The following is a 17,839-nucleotide window of genomic DNA, read 5'->3' as shown; positions in this document are numbered from 1 at the left end:
ACGAAGGGGGAGAACATGCTGGTGCTTTCCTCAAATGGTGTAAAGCTTCAGTCAGACAGGATGGTGTTGCCAGGAGAGATGCTTCAGAAGCAGACTGTGGACATTTTTGGGGGATAAGAAAAGAACAATTAGTAGGAAAGTGTGGTTTTGCAGACATAGCTGAAATGGCGTGTAGCTGTAGATGACACAGATTTATTGTATATAAAACTGTCCATGCCCATTTTTAGAAGTCTGATGATGTCTCTTACGCTGTCAAGGGGAAAATTCTTGGGAAAAAAAAAGAGTGTAAAAAGCAACCAGGTATATTTTGTCCCCATATAGTAGTGGTTTTCCTTATTTTTAGTGCAAATCAGCACAACCCAAACACAGACTCTTCAGGAGAAGTGCCGAGGTGAGGAAGGCTTGCCTTAGAAACACACTGTGTGTTTTAAAAAACCCAAATAGCTGCTTTGTGCCTGGACAGGAGGCCTTAATGGGCTTGGGTGGGGCTCAGACACCACTGCTGCTGCTTTCTTGTCCAGTCCAGAATTACGGCTGAATTTGGTTTAGTTTTTCTGGTATTTTAGGTCCTGGAGATGAGGACCTCAGTGCAGCTATTCCCATGGGTAAGGCTTAGGTGCAGGAGCAATGATCAGCAAGCTCGGGCCTCAACACTGGCTCTCCGCAGCATTTAATTAAATTTGATTTCATTGAGGAAATATGACTTGAGTCTGTCCCCCGGTCCCTGCCGAAATGGGGCCGTCTTGGGTGCCTGAAGCTCTCCTCCCCACTGGGTGCCGCGCAGCTTTGCCAAGGCTGGAGGCAGGGTGGTTTCTGGTGCCCCGGTCGAGTCTGCGAGAAGTGAATAGTTTTTCTGGTTGTTTGCAGCATACTCCAAAGATGAGTCAAGGACCTACCCTCTTCTCTTGTGGCGTGATGGGTAAGTAATAGAAACTTCTCTCCGTATTTACTCCACCTCTGCTCCCGCATCCTTACAGCAATGGGCGGGAGGATGTCCTGACTGGCTGGATCTCTCTAAAAAACACTCCCCTGAAGACCCCAAGGTGGACATCCACCCACCCACCCTGCATGGCAAGGGCAGAGCGGCACCCACCCCACCACCCACTAGCAGTGGCCATCATGCCCATGCCACCTTTCTTTCCAGAGGTGGTTGTCCTGCCCTGTTGCCGTTGCTGAGCGAATTGCTTATCTCCTTTGCCCCCTACTTTGATAGACCTTTGATAGAGTGATTATACACTTAGGATCATGAGCATTTGGGGTCTGAGATTGAGTATCCAGCCCATGACTGTGGCTCTTGACTGTTTGCATGATGCAATAACAGTATTACCAGTAAAATGTTCCACCACTTGGCACAAAGTCTTTGGACAGACCTCAAACAGTAAGGAAAATGTCTTATTTTTGCCTTTGAGAATAACCACGGTGTAGGATGTTTAATACCTTTCATGTCAGAGCTTGCTACCAGTTTTTATGCTGAACAGCCACCAGAATTGATGGGGAATTGGTGGCTTGGTTGGTGATCCTGAAAAACTGGAGGATGTGCCGGTATGTTGTGTGCTCTTTGGGTTTTGTAGCGGGGAGCCAGACGCTAGGCGGTTTCACCACCCAATTAAAATTGTAGGTCAAGTTTGAGCCAAGCTACTTGCTGTGAAAGCCAGGACTTTACAGACAAAGAGGCTGCCCCTTTTCTCCGTGGACACAACTCTCATTAGCGTTAATGGGAGCCGAGCACACGCAACGAGAGGAGGTATTTCCCAAGCTCTCTGATAACTCCAGTCGTGTGGAGCAGCGAGGGAAGATGGAACACATTTGGATTTTTTTCAGAAGAAAGTCACAAGCTTTGAAGTCAAGAAGGGGTAGGGAAAGACCATTCCCTTTCTCCTGCCTGTCAAACATCAGTGAGGAACAGAGAAATCCAATCAGGTGGTTTTGTCTTGCGCTGTGGTGCTGACAAGCTCTTCAGCCGATATGACGAGCCTATGCCAAATTGACAAGCAGCTTGTCATTAAGAGCTTTTACAAAGCCTTCTGCATCTTCATAGTGCTGTGCTGGTCTTCCTTGGCTGCCAAATTATCGACTTTCTGAGGGAACCAAATCTCACCTCCTTGACCACAGCTTGCCACGTAATGGTCTTCATCATGCCCAGTCAAGAGCAGCCAGGCTTTCCGGTGTGCAAAGACATTGGTTGGCTTGGGTTTAATTTTAGGCATCTTGCTTGACATTTTAAAGAAGTCCCGTGGTTGTAATGGCACTGCGTGTGAAACTGGGGGGAATATTTCAGGTCAAATGGCCAAGTCCTTGTCAGTGGAAAGTTCTGAGATAAATAAACACAGTAAAGTTTGGACCAGCAGCACAGCCAATGGCAGACAGAAAGTTGTACTCCCATGTATGATGCTGGAAGGATGGAGGGAAGTTGGCTGAATTTTCTGGGGTTTTTTAGCCAGAAGAGGCTGAGGGTCTTAGTACAGGGTCTTCCTGGTTGCCGTTGGAGGCGAGAGTGGCTTTTGGCAAGAAGGCAGATTGTGGTCAGTCCCGGTGGGCAGAGGGAAGCCCAGCCTCGGCCAGGCTGCCAGGGAGAGCGTCATCCAAACCCTGGAGCTTCCCACAGACATCGACTCAGGAGCATTGAACTCCAGGAAGGCGAAGGTAGAAGTTGGGTCAAAGCCCCAAGGGGTGCGTAGTGCACCATGACTAAGAAACCTAGGTGGCCCAAGATGGCAAGGCGGGGTCCTGCTTACCTATGCATAATATAGGGAATTACCTACCGGTTTGATGATGATAATATTACTAAAAAGATAGTTTTTAATCTCTATGTAGCCCTTTGCTGGGAGGAAGATTAAAGATGAAATGCCTGAAAGTATAAATGGAACCATTTCTTTTTCCCCTTCTCCTTGGTGGGTCTTTGAAACACCAGGGAGTATAAAAATTGTCCTGCTGTTGGACAGGGAATTTTTCTCCTTTTTTCCCTTTCCTTCCCCTGCAGTCTCCATCACATGCCCCAGTAAAAATGCCAGTGACTGTCCTCGAGAAAGAAGGCAGCATATTAGAAAGTTGGGGCATTACTTTTGATGTCCTGTATTGAATTTTTTCTGTCTTTGGGTGGGTGGCAGTAGCAAATTTACAATATTTTAACGCGGCGTTGGCACCATCCCCTAACCTTTCCCTAGCAGGGGTATAAGCAGCACTCAACTTCTAAATCGGTAGCAGCAGAGGCTGCGCTGGTCCAGCCTTCTAAGAGAAACGCAGCGAGCACATGCCGACGGCCGTGGCCTCGTGTTTTCTGCCTAAGTGAGAAGTTATCTTTGAGGCAAGCTGCAGGCAGGGTTTTCTTGAGGCCGTGACGAGGTGCTTGTGAGCGCAGCCGCCCTGGCTGCAGGATCAGAGTCCTGGAACAGCATTGCAGGCACAGCCCTGCTTGGGAAAGGGAGGGAAAGGATGGGTTTGGGCCCGTCAGGGACGGACTTTGTGTCCATCCTCTGTGAAACGCTCTTTTAAAAGTAACCGTTGTTTGCTTTTCCCCTTGGAAAGCACATCCAGAATTTGTCAGAAGAAGAGCCAGCCCACGAGGGGTGCTGCCCCTCGATCGCATCCTGAAAGCACCCGCGGGGCTCGCACGCCTCCTGTTTCTGAACCGGGATTTCCTGGGATGTCAGGGTTTTTTTGGAAAGGCCGTCAGCATGGAGCAGCATCTTGGTTGGGTATTCAAGCACAGTCAACCCGCGAAGAGAAAAAGCCGCGCGAGGAAAGCTGGCAAGGCGTAGCTGGAGTACGATCACAGTGAAGAGCGGGGCACGTTTCGCTGTTGAGGTGGGGAACTTCCCTCCCCCGTGCAGGCTGTTGGCACGAGGAGCCCGCGGCCCGCTGGTGAGTTGATTCTCTGGCGATAGGTTTGAGGGCTGTTGTTTTCATTTCCCATTGAAGCACAGCTCCCCGCATCGTATTTTCATCTTACTTCTGCAATGGGAAGGCTCTGTGGCACTGCCATCAGCTCGTTACGACCATTAAATTTGCTCCACATTTAAAAATCATCTCTTGAATATAAACAGGGGGCAGTGGAAAATGCAGGCTGCCTTTTGCACCGTGCACAGAGACCGGGAGACCGAAATTCGCTTTGAGCAACGTCAGAAAAAAAGGAATTGGATGTGCACCCCTGTGAAGAGAAATGTTTGGGTTAGAATCCAAACAGAATTTATCTGCCAAAAAGGAGAAGAAAAATTGATTGAAACCCGTAATTGCTTTACAAGTTGCTGTAATAAATTATGCATTAATGTAAATTATTTCATGGGGAAAGAACGTAAAGGAAACTTGAGCAGAAGGATCATGCATTATGTATAAAAAGGAACTGTAAAAGTATTACAGCAGCACATTTGTGTCGCTGTAGTTAAAGTTGTGTCAGCATTTTGATTTTACACCCTTCTCTGTGGTCATGGCAGTCGTTTAAAAAGCCTGCGACCATCCCTGGCGCATCCCTGCACCGCTCCTGCAAAACCTGGAGCTCAGCGTTCGGAAACCTGGCTCTGATGCTCTGAGGATGGATCCCGTTCTCCGCCGGGCTGTGCGTGTTTGGAGGACAACACCCTTCTCCTTGGTTTTGGGGTATGACTTCAGCCCGCGCGTGCCTCGTACCCTGGACCATTGGGTTTGTTGGATGCAGTGAAGGTTGCACAGGAGAACAGATAGAATCATAGAATGGCTTGGGTTGGAACGGACCTTCAAAGGTCGTCTAGATGGATGTTGTTGAGGGTTCATGTTCACTCTTGAAAGTGAAGGTCTTGTTTTTTTGCCTGAAAGGAAATTTAGGAAGAGATAGCAGTGCTGATGGCATCTGAGCATGCTACCGATGGTCCTAGGGCAGGCTGGGCCGTGTTCACTTCTGGTTTGTCTCTGAAAATAGGAGAGCGGGGAAAATAAACCAGGTGAGGCTGGCCCAGGACATGCCGGCTCTTGCCAGGGCTTGTCGCCGCTTGCCCAGCCCAGCGAGTCCTGCCAGTGCGTGCTAGTGAGGTGCTGGCTGTGCCTGGAGAGCAAACACTGCGGCTTGCGGTGACGGCTGCTCTTCTCCCGCTGTTTGACACCCAACGTCTCCCTCCTGGAGCATCCCAAGCAGGATCCCCGCCACCCCGGGGCCAACGGCTCCACCACCGACCCGTCCCTGAGGCCGAGCAGGGCGGGGGAAAGCCGTAGGAGCTGGAAGAGCGACGCAGATTGCTCTTTCCAGGGCTGAATCGGAGCTAACGCTCGCAGCCTTGCTTTGCGAAGCAGAAAGAGTTTGGGTTTGGGTCCCCCTGAGGCTGGGCAGCCTGGGAGCTTGTGGCTGTAACCTGAATTTCTTGCGGCTTTGTGCATGGTTTGCAGGAGGGCTCAAGCTCCTGCTGCCGCAGCCAGGGAGGGCAGGATGAGAAATTCAGTCGTCCCCAGGCTGCCGATAACAACCCTGCGTGTCTCGGGAGGTGGAAAGCTGTTTCACAACCCAAGAGATGCCAGGAAATTCACTTTGTGTTGCCTTACCCTGGAAATACAGATCTGCAGATCAAAACACCTCGAAAGAAATTTGCCGGACGTGCTCATTAAGTGACTTTCGAAGTATTTATTTTTGCAGCTTTAAGTTAAAATCCAAAAGTAAGGTGTTGTTTCATCCAAGGGACCCGTTTAACCAGGGCAGAGCCCCTCGCGCCGCACTGACATCATGCTCAGGTTGTAAATGTTCTCCCAACATTTTTCCAATAGGCAAAGGAGAGTTTTCCAGCAAAGCAGCTCGTTTACAAACCAAGGGGTTCTCACGGTGGGTTTCATCCCGGAACAAATTACTGCCTCGGGGTAAACCGAGCCGAGGTTTGTAACGTAGGGAAATTAATCTAGGTTTAGCTGCAGCAGAATTAATGGCTCCACCGCAATTATCGTTATCAGCGTGCTCAGGATGTGAATCTTAGTCTTAAAAAATGGAACAGCAAACCAGCTGCTTTTCCTCGAGAAGGCTTTAATAATCCTTTAATTGCACCCTCAGCCCTTCCACTGGCCCATTTTCAGTTTCAAAAAAAAAAAAACCCAAACATTTTCTGAGCTATCCGGTAGTTTGGGACCGGTCGGTGGTGCAGGGCGGGGGCTGGTTGTGCGGGGGTCTCCTCCATGCCAAAAAACCAGCTCCCACGGTGCAAGGGGAAAAGCAAATAACCCCAAGCTGGCGCTGGGGATAACGGTGCGATTACCGTTTGCTTTGCGAGGTTTGGAAGATTTATAGCTGTTTATGCTGAAGGAAGGGTGAAAGAGGAAGGTGTCCCGTATCCTCCTCACCAAGGCCTTTTGTACAACGTCACGTCTCCGGCCAGAGGATGGTGGCAGCTTGCCATGAAAAATCAGCTTCTATTTCTGTTTCTTTTGTCTGCTGACATGACCCAAGAAATCTCTCTGCTGACAACATAATAAGGAGGGGAAAATAATAAAGATCTAAGCGTAGATGTAATTGTTTAGTGCAGGTTTCTCACTTTTCATTGTGTTTATTAAAATGAGGACAGCGACTGTCGCGCCGTTATTAAGTTCAGAGCCGGGCTGTTTGTGGCTGGAGCTGTTACGGCGGCAGCTGGATGCAGGGAGAAATGGGAAAACTTGGCCAAAAGTGCTAGAAAGAGCCCCAAACCTGACCTCCTGACTTGAAACCGAGCCCTGGTCAGAAGCGTTCTGCACCGGTACATCTTCCCTACCAGGCTGGTACCTACAGCGGCGGGCTGGGTGCGGCTTTTAATTCATCCTTCAGTTGCCTGAGTGGAAAAAACCCGAAACCCCTAAAAAATAGTGCACGATTTAGATACGATCATGTGAAACTTTGCAGTGACGGTTACCTAGCACGGTTTGCCTCTTTTTGTAGCAGCCGACGACAAAAACAAGTCACCGGAGAAGGTCTGTTGGGTGATTACTTTTTTCCATTGCAGCAGTTGATGGGGTTGCCCTACCATGGTTTTCCTGTTAAGCGTCAACGGCAGAGAGCCACGTTCGCCCACATCGGGGAGCCAGACCTTGATGATACTTTGCTTTCTTCTTTTATCATCGGGACCGCGTGCAGGAGTGAGATCACCGCCCTTAATCCTCTCTTTCGACACGGTTGTTGGTCATAGCTAGGTTTGCGGCCTTCCTCCGCAGGGTGGCCCGTAGCCGTGTACATTCCTGACTTTGGAGGCTCAGGTTTCTCAGAGCTTTACCCAGGCACCACAAAGCACCTCTGATAAGAGGAATATCTTCATGCCAACCCCAAAACTGTGCGGCGGGTCACCGCCATCGTTTGCTGTTGACGCAAGCCAAGTTTGGAGGAGGAACAAATTCCCCTGTAAACAGGCTGAATGAGAGAGAGAAAGAGAAAATGTTAAAAATGCGTATTTTTTTTAAAAGTGAATCTATTAAGCTATTTGTTCATTTAAATAAACACTTCAGTGTTATGTTTCTTAGAGAAATGTGAATAATTGGCTGCACTAGGTACAACTGGGATTCTCAAAGCAACCCCAAAGAGATGCTAAGCCCAGGTTGCCGCAGAAGAGCAGGCGGGTGCGGGGGCCCAGTTTCCCCAGCACCTTCCCGCTGTCTGTGGGTAACCGGGCTGGGGGGCACCCAGGTGGCCCCAGATTTGGGGGACGGAGGGGAACTGGACAATGAGCCCCACAGCAGGGACCTGAGAACAATGTCTTGCAAAAAGAGCTGCTGGAGGTTTATCGTGCATCTGTTACAGCATCGGCCATCTTAGAGCGTATTGTATGCACTGGCTTTTGGTAGACACGGTATTTTTGGGTCAGTTTGGGAGCAGTGCTCAGAGCCTCAGTGGGGATAAGTTGGTTTCACTGGAGCAATGCTGTTTCAGCAGCAGCTGAGAGCAGGACAGCCCAACGGGTGTCGACATGGGTTTTGGTTTCCTGTAGGCTCTGATGGCCTTGTTGGGATTTCTGTGCCAGGACAGGCAGCTCGGTTCCCCGGGGGGCTCTCCCCTTTCCATTAGGTCCGTCACAGCTCCTATCTCATCTCCTTGCTGGTGTTTTGTGCCCTGAGGTCCATCTCACCCCAGCGGTACCATAGCTTTGTGCTCTTCACTTCCAGTTTTTTCCAGCCTCTCACACAATTCCTGATTGTGGAGCCCAGGACAAACCACGCACATCTGAGACACAATTTAGCACAGAGACGGGGCGATGGCCGTGCCGTTTTATATTGCTGAATGCCCCTGAGCTAGTGCAGTCTGGATAGTCAAAGGCATGTTTTTATCTTCTTCTGGCAGTTTTGCTCCCGCTGCGATTATCGTTTTGTCTCTCTCCATCTACGCTGCAGCAACCGCTCTGCTGACAGTTCGGAAAACCATATTCCAAGAGTTAATTAATTTGTGCTGGAGAACGTCCCATATGCTACTCTTTTTGTTTATGGACGTAGAAAGCGAATCACAGAATTAATTAACGCTAATGCCTGTGCATGTGTGTTGTTTTTGTTGGTTTTTTTTTTCTCTCCTCTCTGAACCAGAAAATGACAGATGGAGAGATCTCAGCAGGAAATGTCCACTTCAGCTCGAGCAGCCGGGCACCAGCATCTGGGACTGCTTGTCGGACAAGGGCGAGGAGGGCTCGCGCTGGCCGAGGGAGACGGCCAGCACCTGCTCCGTCACCAACCTCATCAAAGACCTCAGCCTCAGCGACCCCCACGGCAACCCCTCTGCCCCCCCCAGCAAGCGCCAGTGCCGCTCGCTCTCATTTTCGGATGAGATGTCCAGCTGCGGGACCTCATGGAGACCCTTGGGCTCGAAGGTTTGGACCCCGGTTGAGAAACGGCGGTGTTACAGCGGGGGGAGCGTGCAACGCTACTCCAACGGCTTTGCCACCATGCAGAGGAGCTCGAGCTTCAGCCTGCCGTCGCGGTCCAACCCGCTCTCCTGCGAGCATCCCGCCCTCGGCAGCCGGCTGGGATGCCAGCCGAGGAAATCGGCCGCCGGCGGGCACAGAGGAGACCGGGTGGACATGCAGAGGTCTCTCTCCTGCTCGCACGACCGCTTCTCCTCTTCGGAGTACTGCCCACCTTCGGCAAGCAGCACGCCCGCCTCCACGCCGGAGCTGGGGCGACGGGCCGGCGGGCTCTCCCGAAGCCGCTCCCAGCCCTGTGTCCTGAACGACAAAAAAGTTGGGGTCAAGCGACGGAGACCAGAGGAGGTTCAGGAGCAACGGCCCTCGCTGGACCTCGCCAAGATGACCCAGGTAAGAGGCGGCGGTGCCAACCCTGCTGGGGACATCAGCAGTGAGGTGATGCTGGTCTCTGCTTTGCTCAAAACCCTTTAGCATCCTGCGGAGGTGGGTCTGCGGTGTGCAGAGTAATGCGGGTGTTACGGGGAAGGGCATCCTTCTGTCCATTCCCCTCCCAATGGATTTCTTTAATAAATTCCCACATTTCTATTCTGCACTTTTTTGCACGCCAAGTCCACCGTGGTGTTGTTTCCTCCTGGCACACTTTTCGAGCAGCAATACCTTAAACCCCACGTTTTTCAGTTCAGGAGAGAGGAGCCCCGAGCCTTCCGTGGCGAGGTGACGGCAGCACCCCGAGGCACCTTGCCCTGGCTCCGTCAGGAACTGAATTCGTACCACTACGGGCTTTACTTGCTCTTAGCCTCTGTAGTTTTCCACTCTGGAGATGTTATCACCTTTCATTTTCGGTTGCAAACACAGAGCACAAGCTCTCTCTTCAATCTGCCGCAGAAAGCTAGATAACAGATCTGAAATGTGAATCGGGGAGGATTTTGCTCCTGGGTCTTCTCCCTGCAAGACCAAGTGACTGGACTTAAGCGAGAGGCTGCATCGAAGGGCAGAGTGAGGAGCGTTTCCATTTCATGCTCATAAAATATCTTTTTCTGCAGTTTTATGGTTCAACATTTCCCACATCAATAATTTACAGTTGTAAAGTCAGCGACACCGCCAGCTCTGTGTGGGATGGAGATAACGGGGGTCTCTGAAGACCACCTCCCAGGGTGGGCTGTCACCTTCTGCCAGCCAGAAAGCTTCCCCCATGGTTTCGGTTCGATGCTGCTGCACTTCATCCCGGAGGTGACCGTGTCGGGAGCATCCGCCCCGATTTGCTTCGTGCAGCCGCGACCGGCAAAGCCCACCCGGTGCAAGGTGTCCCTGCACGCGCTGAGGGGAACTGCGGGCAGCAGCTCATGGGGTGGGATGGAGAAACCAGCTGTGGGGTTTCTCCCCTTGCTGTTCCCTGTCAGGGTGACATACGTGTTTTTTCCCTCTCTTACAAGAATGCGATATTTTATGGCGTTTCATGCTTGGCAGCGCAGTGGGGGTTTGCAGGAGCGCAGTGATGTTGGAAGAAGGGATTAGTTTCCTCCTCCAGAGGAGCTTAGAGGATAGAAAGGGTGAGGAAATCACATATTTGGGTGATTGCAGGGGAAAAACATGAGGCGTTGCTCTTGTCTTTTGATAAACCAAGCCAGCAACATTTAATAAGCTCAGCTTATTTTATTAGCTAAGAAGCTGGACAGGCTTGCCCACTGGAGCGTCTGCGTGCTGTGACCGGGGGTTTGGTCTTGCAAAAGCTGGACATGCCCTTCGTGTCCCTCAGGAGGAGGAGGAGGTGCTGATCAAGACCTTTTGGGGTGAGACCAAAAGAGTGAATGAGTTGCAAAGCCTCCATACGACGCGCGTGTGCTCAACAAAGGGAAGCAATCAAAGGGATGTGAATGTTTTTATTCGCCTGGCTGTCCTGAGACCTTGCGTGATGGCTACCGTGTCCGAGCGGTGCTCGCGCCGTGGTAAGGGGAGCATTGGGGAGGCTCTGGGAGGTCAGGGCAGAAGTCATCTGCTCTTCTCTCCTCATCGCTTTGTGCTCAGCCAGCTTACGGGGGCGCACGAAGGAGTGGGGAGCGATCTTCCCATGGCCGTGGCCGTGGCGGGCTCCGATCCCTCATTAAAAGAGTTAATGAGGTTATCTTTGCAAACACCAATGAAGCCTTCTTTTTTGCCAATTTTTCCAAATGGGTCATCACATCCAGCTGATTTTGCTGCCAGTGCCCTACTCTGCAGGCTTAGGGGAATAAAAGGCTTGTGCCAGGGCGTGGAAAGCCTCTTATTGGAGCTGTTCTTCCGACCTTGTGAGCCCACAGATGGTTCTTCCTGGCTCCCTCGGTGCCCATGGGAGTTTAGCCCTTCCAGGTTCCTGCCGAGGTCTGCGTGAGGCTTTGCAGGCACGGCACGGCCATGCACTTGGCTCAGTCCTTTCTCCAAGGAGATCCCTGGCTCCCAGAGGCCACGCACTCAGACGGAGATCTTGCTTTTCCATCCCTGCGAGGGCTGGACCCACCCCTCAGCAGCCTCAGGGTCTCATCTTTTCCCCAAATCTTAAATCCTGCTCGGCAGGTTAATCCGAAGTGAGCGTCACGATTTCCAGCCGTCCGTGGAAGCGTGGAAGAGAAGTGGTAAATGGAAACGGGCTGAGAAGCTGGCATGAACGAATGCTCGCGGTTATGAAAAAGCCAGGATGCTAAAAGCAGCAGCGTGTCACCAGAGCAGATGCCTTCGCTAATCGAATTTTGGGAGAAGGGCTGGGGGCTGTGGCGGTTCAGCAGGAGGGCGGTGCGGACCCTCCTCTCTGCGCAGGCCTCAGCGGGTCACCGGCCCCAGGAAGCACCTGCAGTTGCTTTTTGAGTTGATGTAGAGGGCTCACACGATGGACTGGGAAGGAGGAGAGCGTTTGGGCTCTGCTTTCAGGAGGGAAATGGCTGGTGGGTGGCGCAGAGCCGTGGTGGTGGGCGAGGAGCCGCGCAGGGCAGGGGACACGAGGAGGGGACAGCGGGGCCTTGAGGCTCAAAGCCTCAAAGCTTTGAGGCTCAGAGCTCGCTGCTGGGCTGGATCAGTGTTTTCCAGCATTGTTATCCTTCAGCTGCTCCCTGAAGGCTCTGGTGAAGCTCTTGGAGGACGTGGACGGACACCTTCATCTGGAGACGTGAGACCACGCATGTGTTTCCCTTGCGGTAGATCCGCTGTCTTACAGCTGCGGAGTTAACGAATTTAATTATCCCAGCGGGACCAACTGAGCGCTTTAGCAGTTAGGCTAAGCCTATCCAATAAGCTTTGCAAAGCCTGACTGTATCAGATAGCAAATCTGACCAAAAATATTCCGGCAGCTGGGATCCTCGGGGCAGCTGTGAGCTGCTGGCCCTGCCTGCACGATGCTGAAGCTTGGCAGCGGCACGGGTGATCCCGGCACGGCACCGACCTTCCTTGCCCTCCAAGGACGCCGCGGGGCAAAGCCAGATTCTGCATCGTGTTGGACGGAGGGGCAAGGTTGGTGGTTACCAGCACAACCAACCAAGGAACTCGGCAACCGGGATCCGGCCCAAGGCACCTCCCGTGGAGCATCCCCAGTTTCCAGGGAGGAAACCCGAGGCGGGGATTTGCCGCTGGGTTTGGGGCAGCAAGGCTGTCGCAGAGTGGGAAGAAAAGCAAAGCCGGGAGGCGTGTGAGGGACAGGGTTTTCGTAGCTGTTCGATTACGAAAAGCAGCGCTGGCAGGCTGCTCTCGGCGTGGGAGGACTGGCACGGAGGGCCGAGCAGGATTAGGCAAGTCCTGGTGAGCGTTCTTGCCTTTGGTGGGGCGGGCTTTCGGGGCGTGGGGCATGGTCAGAGCCCTCCCCGGGACAGGAACGCCACGAAAACCCAACTGATTCCTCGTGGGCAGTAGGAGATGGGGGATAAGCGTGCTGGAGAAAACCCCGCAGGTTTGGACATTCCCTCAAGCTGCTTTTAATTCCTCTCCAGGAACAAGACTGGAAAGATTTCAAATGAAGAGCTGAAATACCAGCAAGATGTCCGTGTGTCCTCTAGTCTGGTTTTACAGGGCTTGCGTGCAGTGGTCTTCATGATTCAAAGCCAAAATGTCCAGACTGGGCTTTCCAGTAGACCTCAAAGCATTCACTTCACCGATGGGGAAACTGAGGCACGGGGCACGCCACGAGTCCCTGGGCGCTGACAGCAGAGCTGGGGACCGAGCCCGGGGTGCCGGGCACCGCATCGGCGTCTGGCTCTGGCAGGGGATTGGTTAATTTTTCGCATGTGCTGGTAACCATGTGTGTTTATAGGCCTGAAACCCAGTACCGTAATCAAAATAAAAATAATTTGACCTGAAAGAAATGTTTTCTTCATACCAAGAGGGAAATTTAGGCCAGGCGGGAGGAGAGGGAGCCGCTCCTGGAAGTAATTACATGGCTACATAACTGGGCTAATTAAGAAGGAGACCGAAATGTTAAAGTTCTGGGAGGGAAAATACTCCGGAAAGCGTTGCCTTAGTTCCTCAAAATCCTGGGTTTGTCTCTTCTCTCTGCAATTCCCGTAGCTGCTTTCAGCAGGACCGGGTGGTTTCACCCTTTGCAAGGCACTGGAAGAAGCTGGCTGGGTGTATTAGGTGAGAAAAATGGATTTTCTAGAAAAAAACAGACGGGTTCTTGCTGGAGATGCTGTGTGGTGGAGAGACACCTGCTCGGTTTTCCTCTCCCGTGGTCTGGTGCCGTTCTTCCTCGCTGTGCCGGTATCCCAGGGCCTCGCCATCTCCCACCTCCGCCGCTTCCGACATCTCTGCGTCGACGTTTCCTGCGGGATTTGGGGCGTGCCGAAACGTCTGGCCGGCAGCGTGAGTGCTGGGTTGGGTGGCTTCTCGGAGTCATCTCCGGGAAGCCGAGCCGCGGGCCAGCCCTGGTGTGCTGGCTGAGCAGATTGCTTTCCTTGGGGACGTGACGTGTCTGTCACGCCGGCGACGGCCGCCTCGAGTGAGAGTTCACAATCATCCTCGGCAGTGGCAAACGAGCCCTCGCTATCTCGTGCCCGTTCTGTTTCCTGCCTTGTAAAATTTTGATACAGCTGCTACTGAGAGATTTTAATTTGTGTTAACTCATCTCCAAATACAGCTATCCTTCTGACAGATTTTTTTTTAAGTAAGTAAATCATTTTTATATCAATTTTATACATACATAGATCTATTTTTTTCCAACCCCAGCCATGTTCCCCGCAGCATGCCACCCCAAGCAGGGAAAGCCCTGGCTGGAAGTGGAGGATGGTCTCGCAGCTCTCAGAAACACCACTTGCCGTGGAAAGAAAGGCACAGAGGTCTTCGCGGCGTGCGAGCCGTAGCACCGCTGGCCTTAGTTGCCAGATGTGATGGGAGATGGTGGTTCCTGGCAGTTGTAAGTGCACTGATAGGGTCTGTGTGCTGGAACAGGTTGCCCAGAGAGGTGGTGGATGCTCCATCCCTGGAAACATTCCAGGCCAGGTTGGACTGGGCTCTGAGCAACCTGATCTGGTTGGAGATGTCCCTGCTCCTTGCAGGGGGGTTGGACTGGATGACCTTTGAAGGTCCCTTCCCACCCAAACCATTCTGTGATTCTGTGATTCTATGAAGGCTTGTCACCTGTGCCCCATTTCCAATGGCTCCACAAGGTTTTGGCTTCTCTACGAGCCTTCAGAGCATTTGAAGTTTGGAGAGCTGCATCTCTCATGACAAGTATTGTTCTACCGATGTCTTCTCCTCCTGAGTTTTCTCTTGTACCCCTTTACTTTGCTGCAAGAGTTGTACCCATGAACACTGAGAGAGACCCTGAAAAGTGGATGGGTAGTTCTTGTGTTTCTCAAGATTAAAATCAGCTGCAGCCCCGGCTGGAGATCCAGAGAAGCGGAGTTTGTAATGCTCTTGATGTTTGGGATCCAGGCTGTCCCTTGCCTTGTTGTCCCCTCCCAACTAAGGAATAATGGCAGTTTCCGTGGGGATTGATGGATGCAGGAGCTCGTACGCTCCCAAAGCTGAAGTAAACAGCCCACCATCTTGGAAGTGTTTCAGGCTGTCCTTGAACTCTGAGTGGGGAGAAGTTTTAAACTGCAGATTGGGAGAAGTGGCTTCTCCTCCCTGACCACCCAGCTCTTTTCTCGAGAGGTAAAATTCTCTAAATTTCCACCGGAGAAGATTTTCTGTATAAATTTTGGCAACTTTCAGGCTTGCTGGTGAGGGCGGAGGGGCGGCACTGGTCTCGGTCGGTGTTTGCGCCCACTTGAGCCGGTGTCAAATATTGCCAAAAGGTAGTGACAGGCGAAAACCCGGAGGTTTGAAATTCCAGTCGTATCCCAGGAAATAGTTTGCTATTGATGTAACTTCTGAGACAGATCCCAGCTTCCAAGCCCCAGTGTTTTTTAAATAAACACAAATAACAGCCTGCAAAGGTCAATTTGTGGCTTGGTGGGAAAAAGCTGCGGGTTCAGGATCAAAAGAAAACGGCTCAGTTCGGAGGGCGCAGAGGATTTAACTTCGGTCAGACTGTTACACGTGCCACCACCATTATTCATTACCCTGCTGGTTTTTTTTTTCCTTTAAAAACACAAGTAGTTGAAAAACATTCAAGTCAATATTGGAAATTGGGTTCATAGTGATGTTTACTCCTGGCATGAACTGTTAATGAGGTTGGGTTTTTTTCCCCCCTCCTTTTTCCTTTGACAAACAAGTCTTCCTGTTAGTTGAAGAACAGCAAACCTCGTTCGGCCGGTGTCCACCAACGCAGGGTAGACCTAGCGGCACTCGTTGAGGTGGCCCGCTGGCATGAGCGCATGTTGCTGACATGCTTCTGCCCGCGACGCCGGGGAGGATGCTTGTGCACTGCGAGGAACTTCGCCCCTGAAATATCCACGTTACTTTCCGAGATGTTTTGTGTCAGTTTTCCCCTGTGCTGCGCTAAAAGCAAAAGCTTTTGGTAGGCATCGTAGATTGGCCTGGTCTAAAAGTTTTGTCAGGGCCAAGTGCATACACGTTTTAATGTGTATGTTAAGAGGAATGAATCACAGAATAATAGAACAGAATCACAGAATGGTTTGGGTTGGAAGAGACCTTTGAAGCCCATCCAGTCCAATGCCCCTGCAAGGAGCAGGGACATCTCCAACCAGATCAGGTTGCTCAGAGCCCCGTCCAACCTGGCCTGGAATGTTTCCAGGGATGGGGCATCCACCACCTCTCTGGGCAACCTGGGACAGTGCTCTACAACCCTCACAGTGAAGAATTTCTCCCTCATGTCCAGTCTAAACCTACTCTCTTCCAGGTTAAAGCCATTACCCCTTGTCCTACCACTACCTGCCCCTGTCAAAAGCTTTCTTCTAGACTCCCTCTAGGTACTGGAAGGCCACCATAAGGTCCAAGAATGGAGTCTTTTGAAGGTACAGCACTGAACTGGACCTCGTATGCATCAGCTCCATCCCCGCCTCCTCTGCACATGTCCTTGGAGCAGTTTCCCCGCCTCGGTTTCCCAAATGGAAAAATGAAGGCAATGCATTTTTTTCATCTACCCCTGTCCGTAAGCTCCTGAAGCCGTGCCTGCTCGGGCGGGGTGTAATCTGGGTGCTTCCCACAGCAACAAAACCTTGCTCTTAGGTGCTGTCTCCTAGCGCTGCCAGAAGCAGCGTGCAGAACGGATCCATCTCCCATGAAAAGGCTGATTTATTGGTGCGGCTCCGGAGTGACCATTTCAGGCAAGGTACCGTGGTGTACTCCGAGGAGGCTTGTAGGAGGTGATTTATTGTGGTAGGCTCTGTTTTAGTTACCCAACAGAGCTTTTAATAGCAATAACGTGTAATGCAGTGACATCCATTGTTTTGATTTTACAGCCGAAACGGTCCCATCTGCCCCAGTTATAAACTGGTGACTCACCAAACACAATGGGCTGGAAATAAATTCAGCCGTGGAAGCAGAAACGGGCTGGGGATCGGGGATGTGGGCCTTTCTGCCAAAAAAATAACTTCTCCGGCGTGGGCTGGGACTTGTGCTTGTGGATGGGCTCCTCCAGCAGCATCCCGTGCCGGGTCGAGGGGTTTCCGAGCGCCGTGGTACCCGGGGATCCCTGCTCCCAGCTCCATCCCATCGCGGGGTCCGGGAATGCAAGATCGGGTGTTGCGCCCTTGTTCGCGCTCACGTGGGAGGACAGGGCTGGAAACAGGAACAAAGCTTGGCAGCGTCTGTCCCAAACATGCACAAAATCCGATTGTGTCCCCAAGAATGGCGTCTGATTCACTGCGTGCTGTTTAACCCTCCGGTGCCTGGGCTCGTGCCCTACGTGATCCCGAAGAGCAGCTTTTGTGCAGCTCAGATTCATCCTCGAATGAATCGACGTGCTCAAAACTGGTTGTTCATGCTGTTTTTATAAAAAAACCACCCAAACTGCAGCACTCAGGAGATGCTGACGTGCCAGCGCTGCGTACGACCCAGCTCCGGCTCCGCACCAGGCACGCGAGCTCCGTTGGAGTTTCATCCACCCCATCACTGCCTCCTCTGTTTTCCTCCCTCAGGTATTTCAGTCGCGTTCCTGACACTTCATTCGGCGCTCAGAGGCTCTTTCTGCAGGAGGGCAGGCTTGGTGTCAGACCCACGTCCCTCGCCCCGATGGCCGTGTTGATCTTGGAAGCTGGTGCTGCCCAGCCGCGTGCGGCAGCGGTCGCCAGCGCTGCTTGGGGCGAGGCGGCCACGTTGTGGTGGCAAAGCTCCTGAGATGCTCCTCGTGGTTATAAAGAGGAGAATTTGGCTATTCCAGCCTCAGGACTGAGCATTCACCGAGGCAGATCTTGGTCCACCTCCCTCCTCATCTCCCTTCCTCCCCATCCCGCTCACTGGGAAACCAATCCCAGGAGCACCAGCCTGGGGACAGAGCTGGAGAAGGTCTTGGGTGCCTTAAAAGTAGGGGAGAGCAATGTATGTGTGTGTGTGTGCCCGGCCTGGAGAGCAGCACTGTCACAGTGAAGTTCTGTAGAACTTTAAAGCTGAAGGAAACCCATTTTCTAGTTGCGAGCGCCGGGCCGTCCTCCTCAGCA

General features: G+C 52.0%; 1 protein-coding gene across 3 annotated transcripts in view; it reads left to right on the top strand.

Annotated features, from left to right (window-relative positions):
* The window catches only part of FAM53B (family with sequence similarity 53 member B), a 46,562-nt gene that overhangs the window by 21,744 nt on the left and 6,979 nt on the right, over nucleotides 1-17,839 (top strand). For all 3 annotated transcript variants that reach the window (XR_015259011.1, XM_086751663.1, XM_086751665.1), the window contains exons 3-4: nucleotides 868-919; nucleotides 8,485-9,209. Coding sequence is in view for 2 of the 3 variants with exons in the window: in XM_086751663.1 (XP_086607789.1) it covers nucleotides 868-919; nucleotides 8,485-9,209 (777 nt within the window). In the remaining variant the exon portion in view is untranslated. The remainder of the gene's footprint in view (nucleotides 1-867; nucleotides 920-8,484; nucleotides 9,210-17,839) is intronic.

The sequence above is a fragment of the Chlamydotis macqueenii genome, chromosome 7, assembly GCF_036417535.1.
Source record: "Chlamydotis macqueenii isolate bChlMac1 chromosome 7, bChlMac1.mat, whole genome shotgun sequence".
NCBI lineage: Eukaryota > Metazoa > Chordata > Aves > Otidiformes > Otididae > Chlamydotis > Chlamydotis macqueenii.
This window is presented reverse-complemented; position numbering and strand designations above follow the sequence as displayed.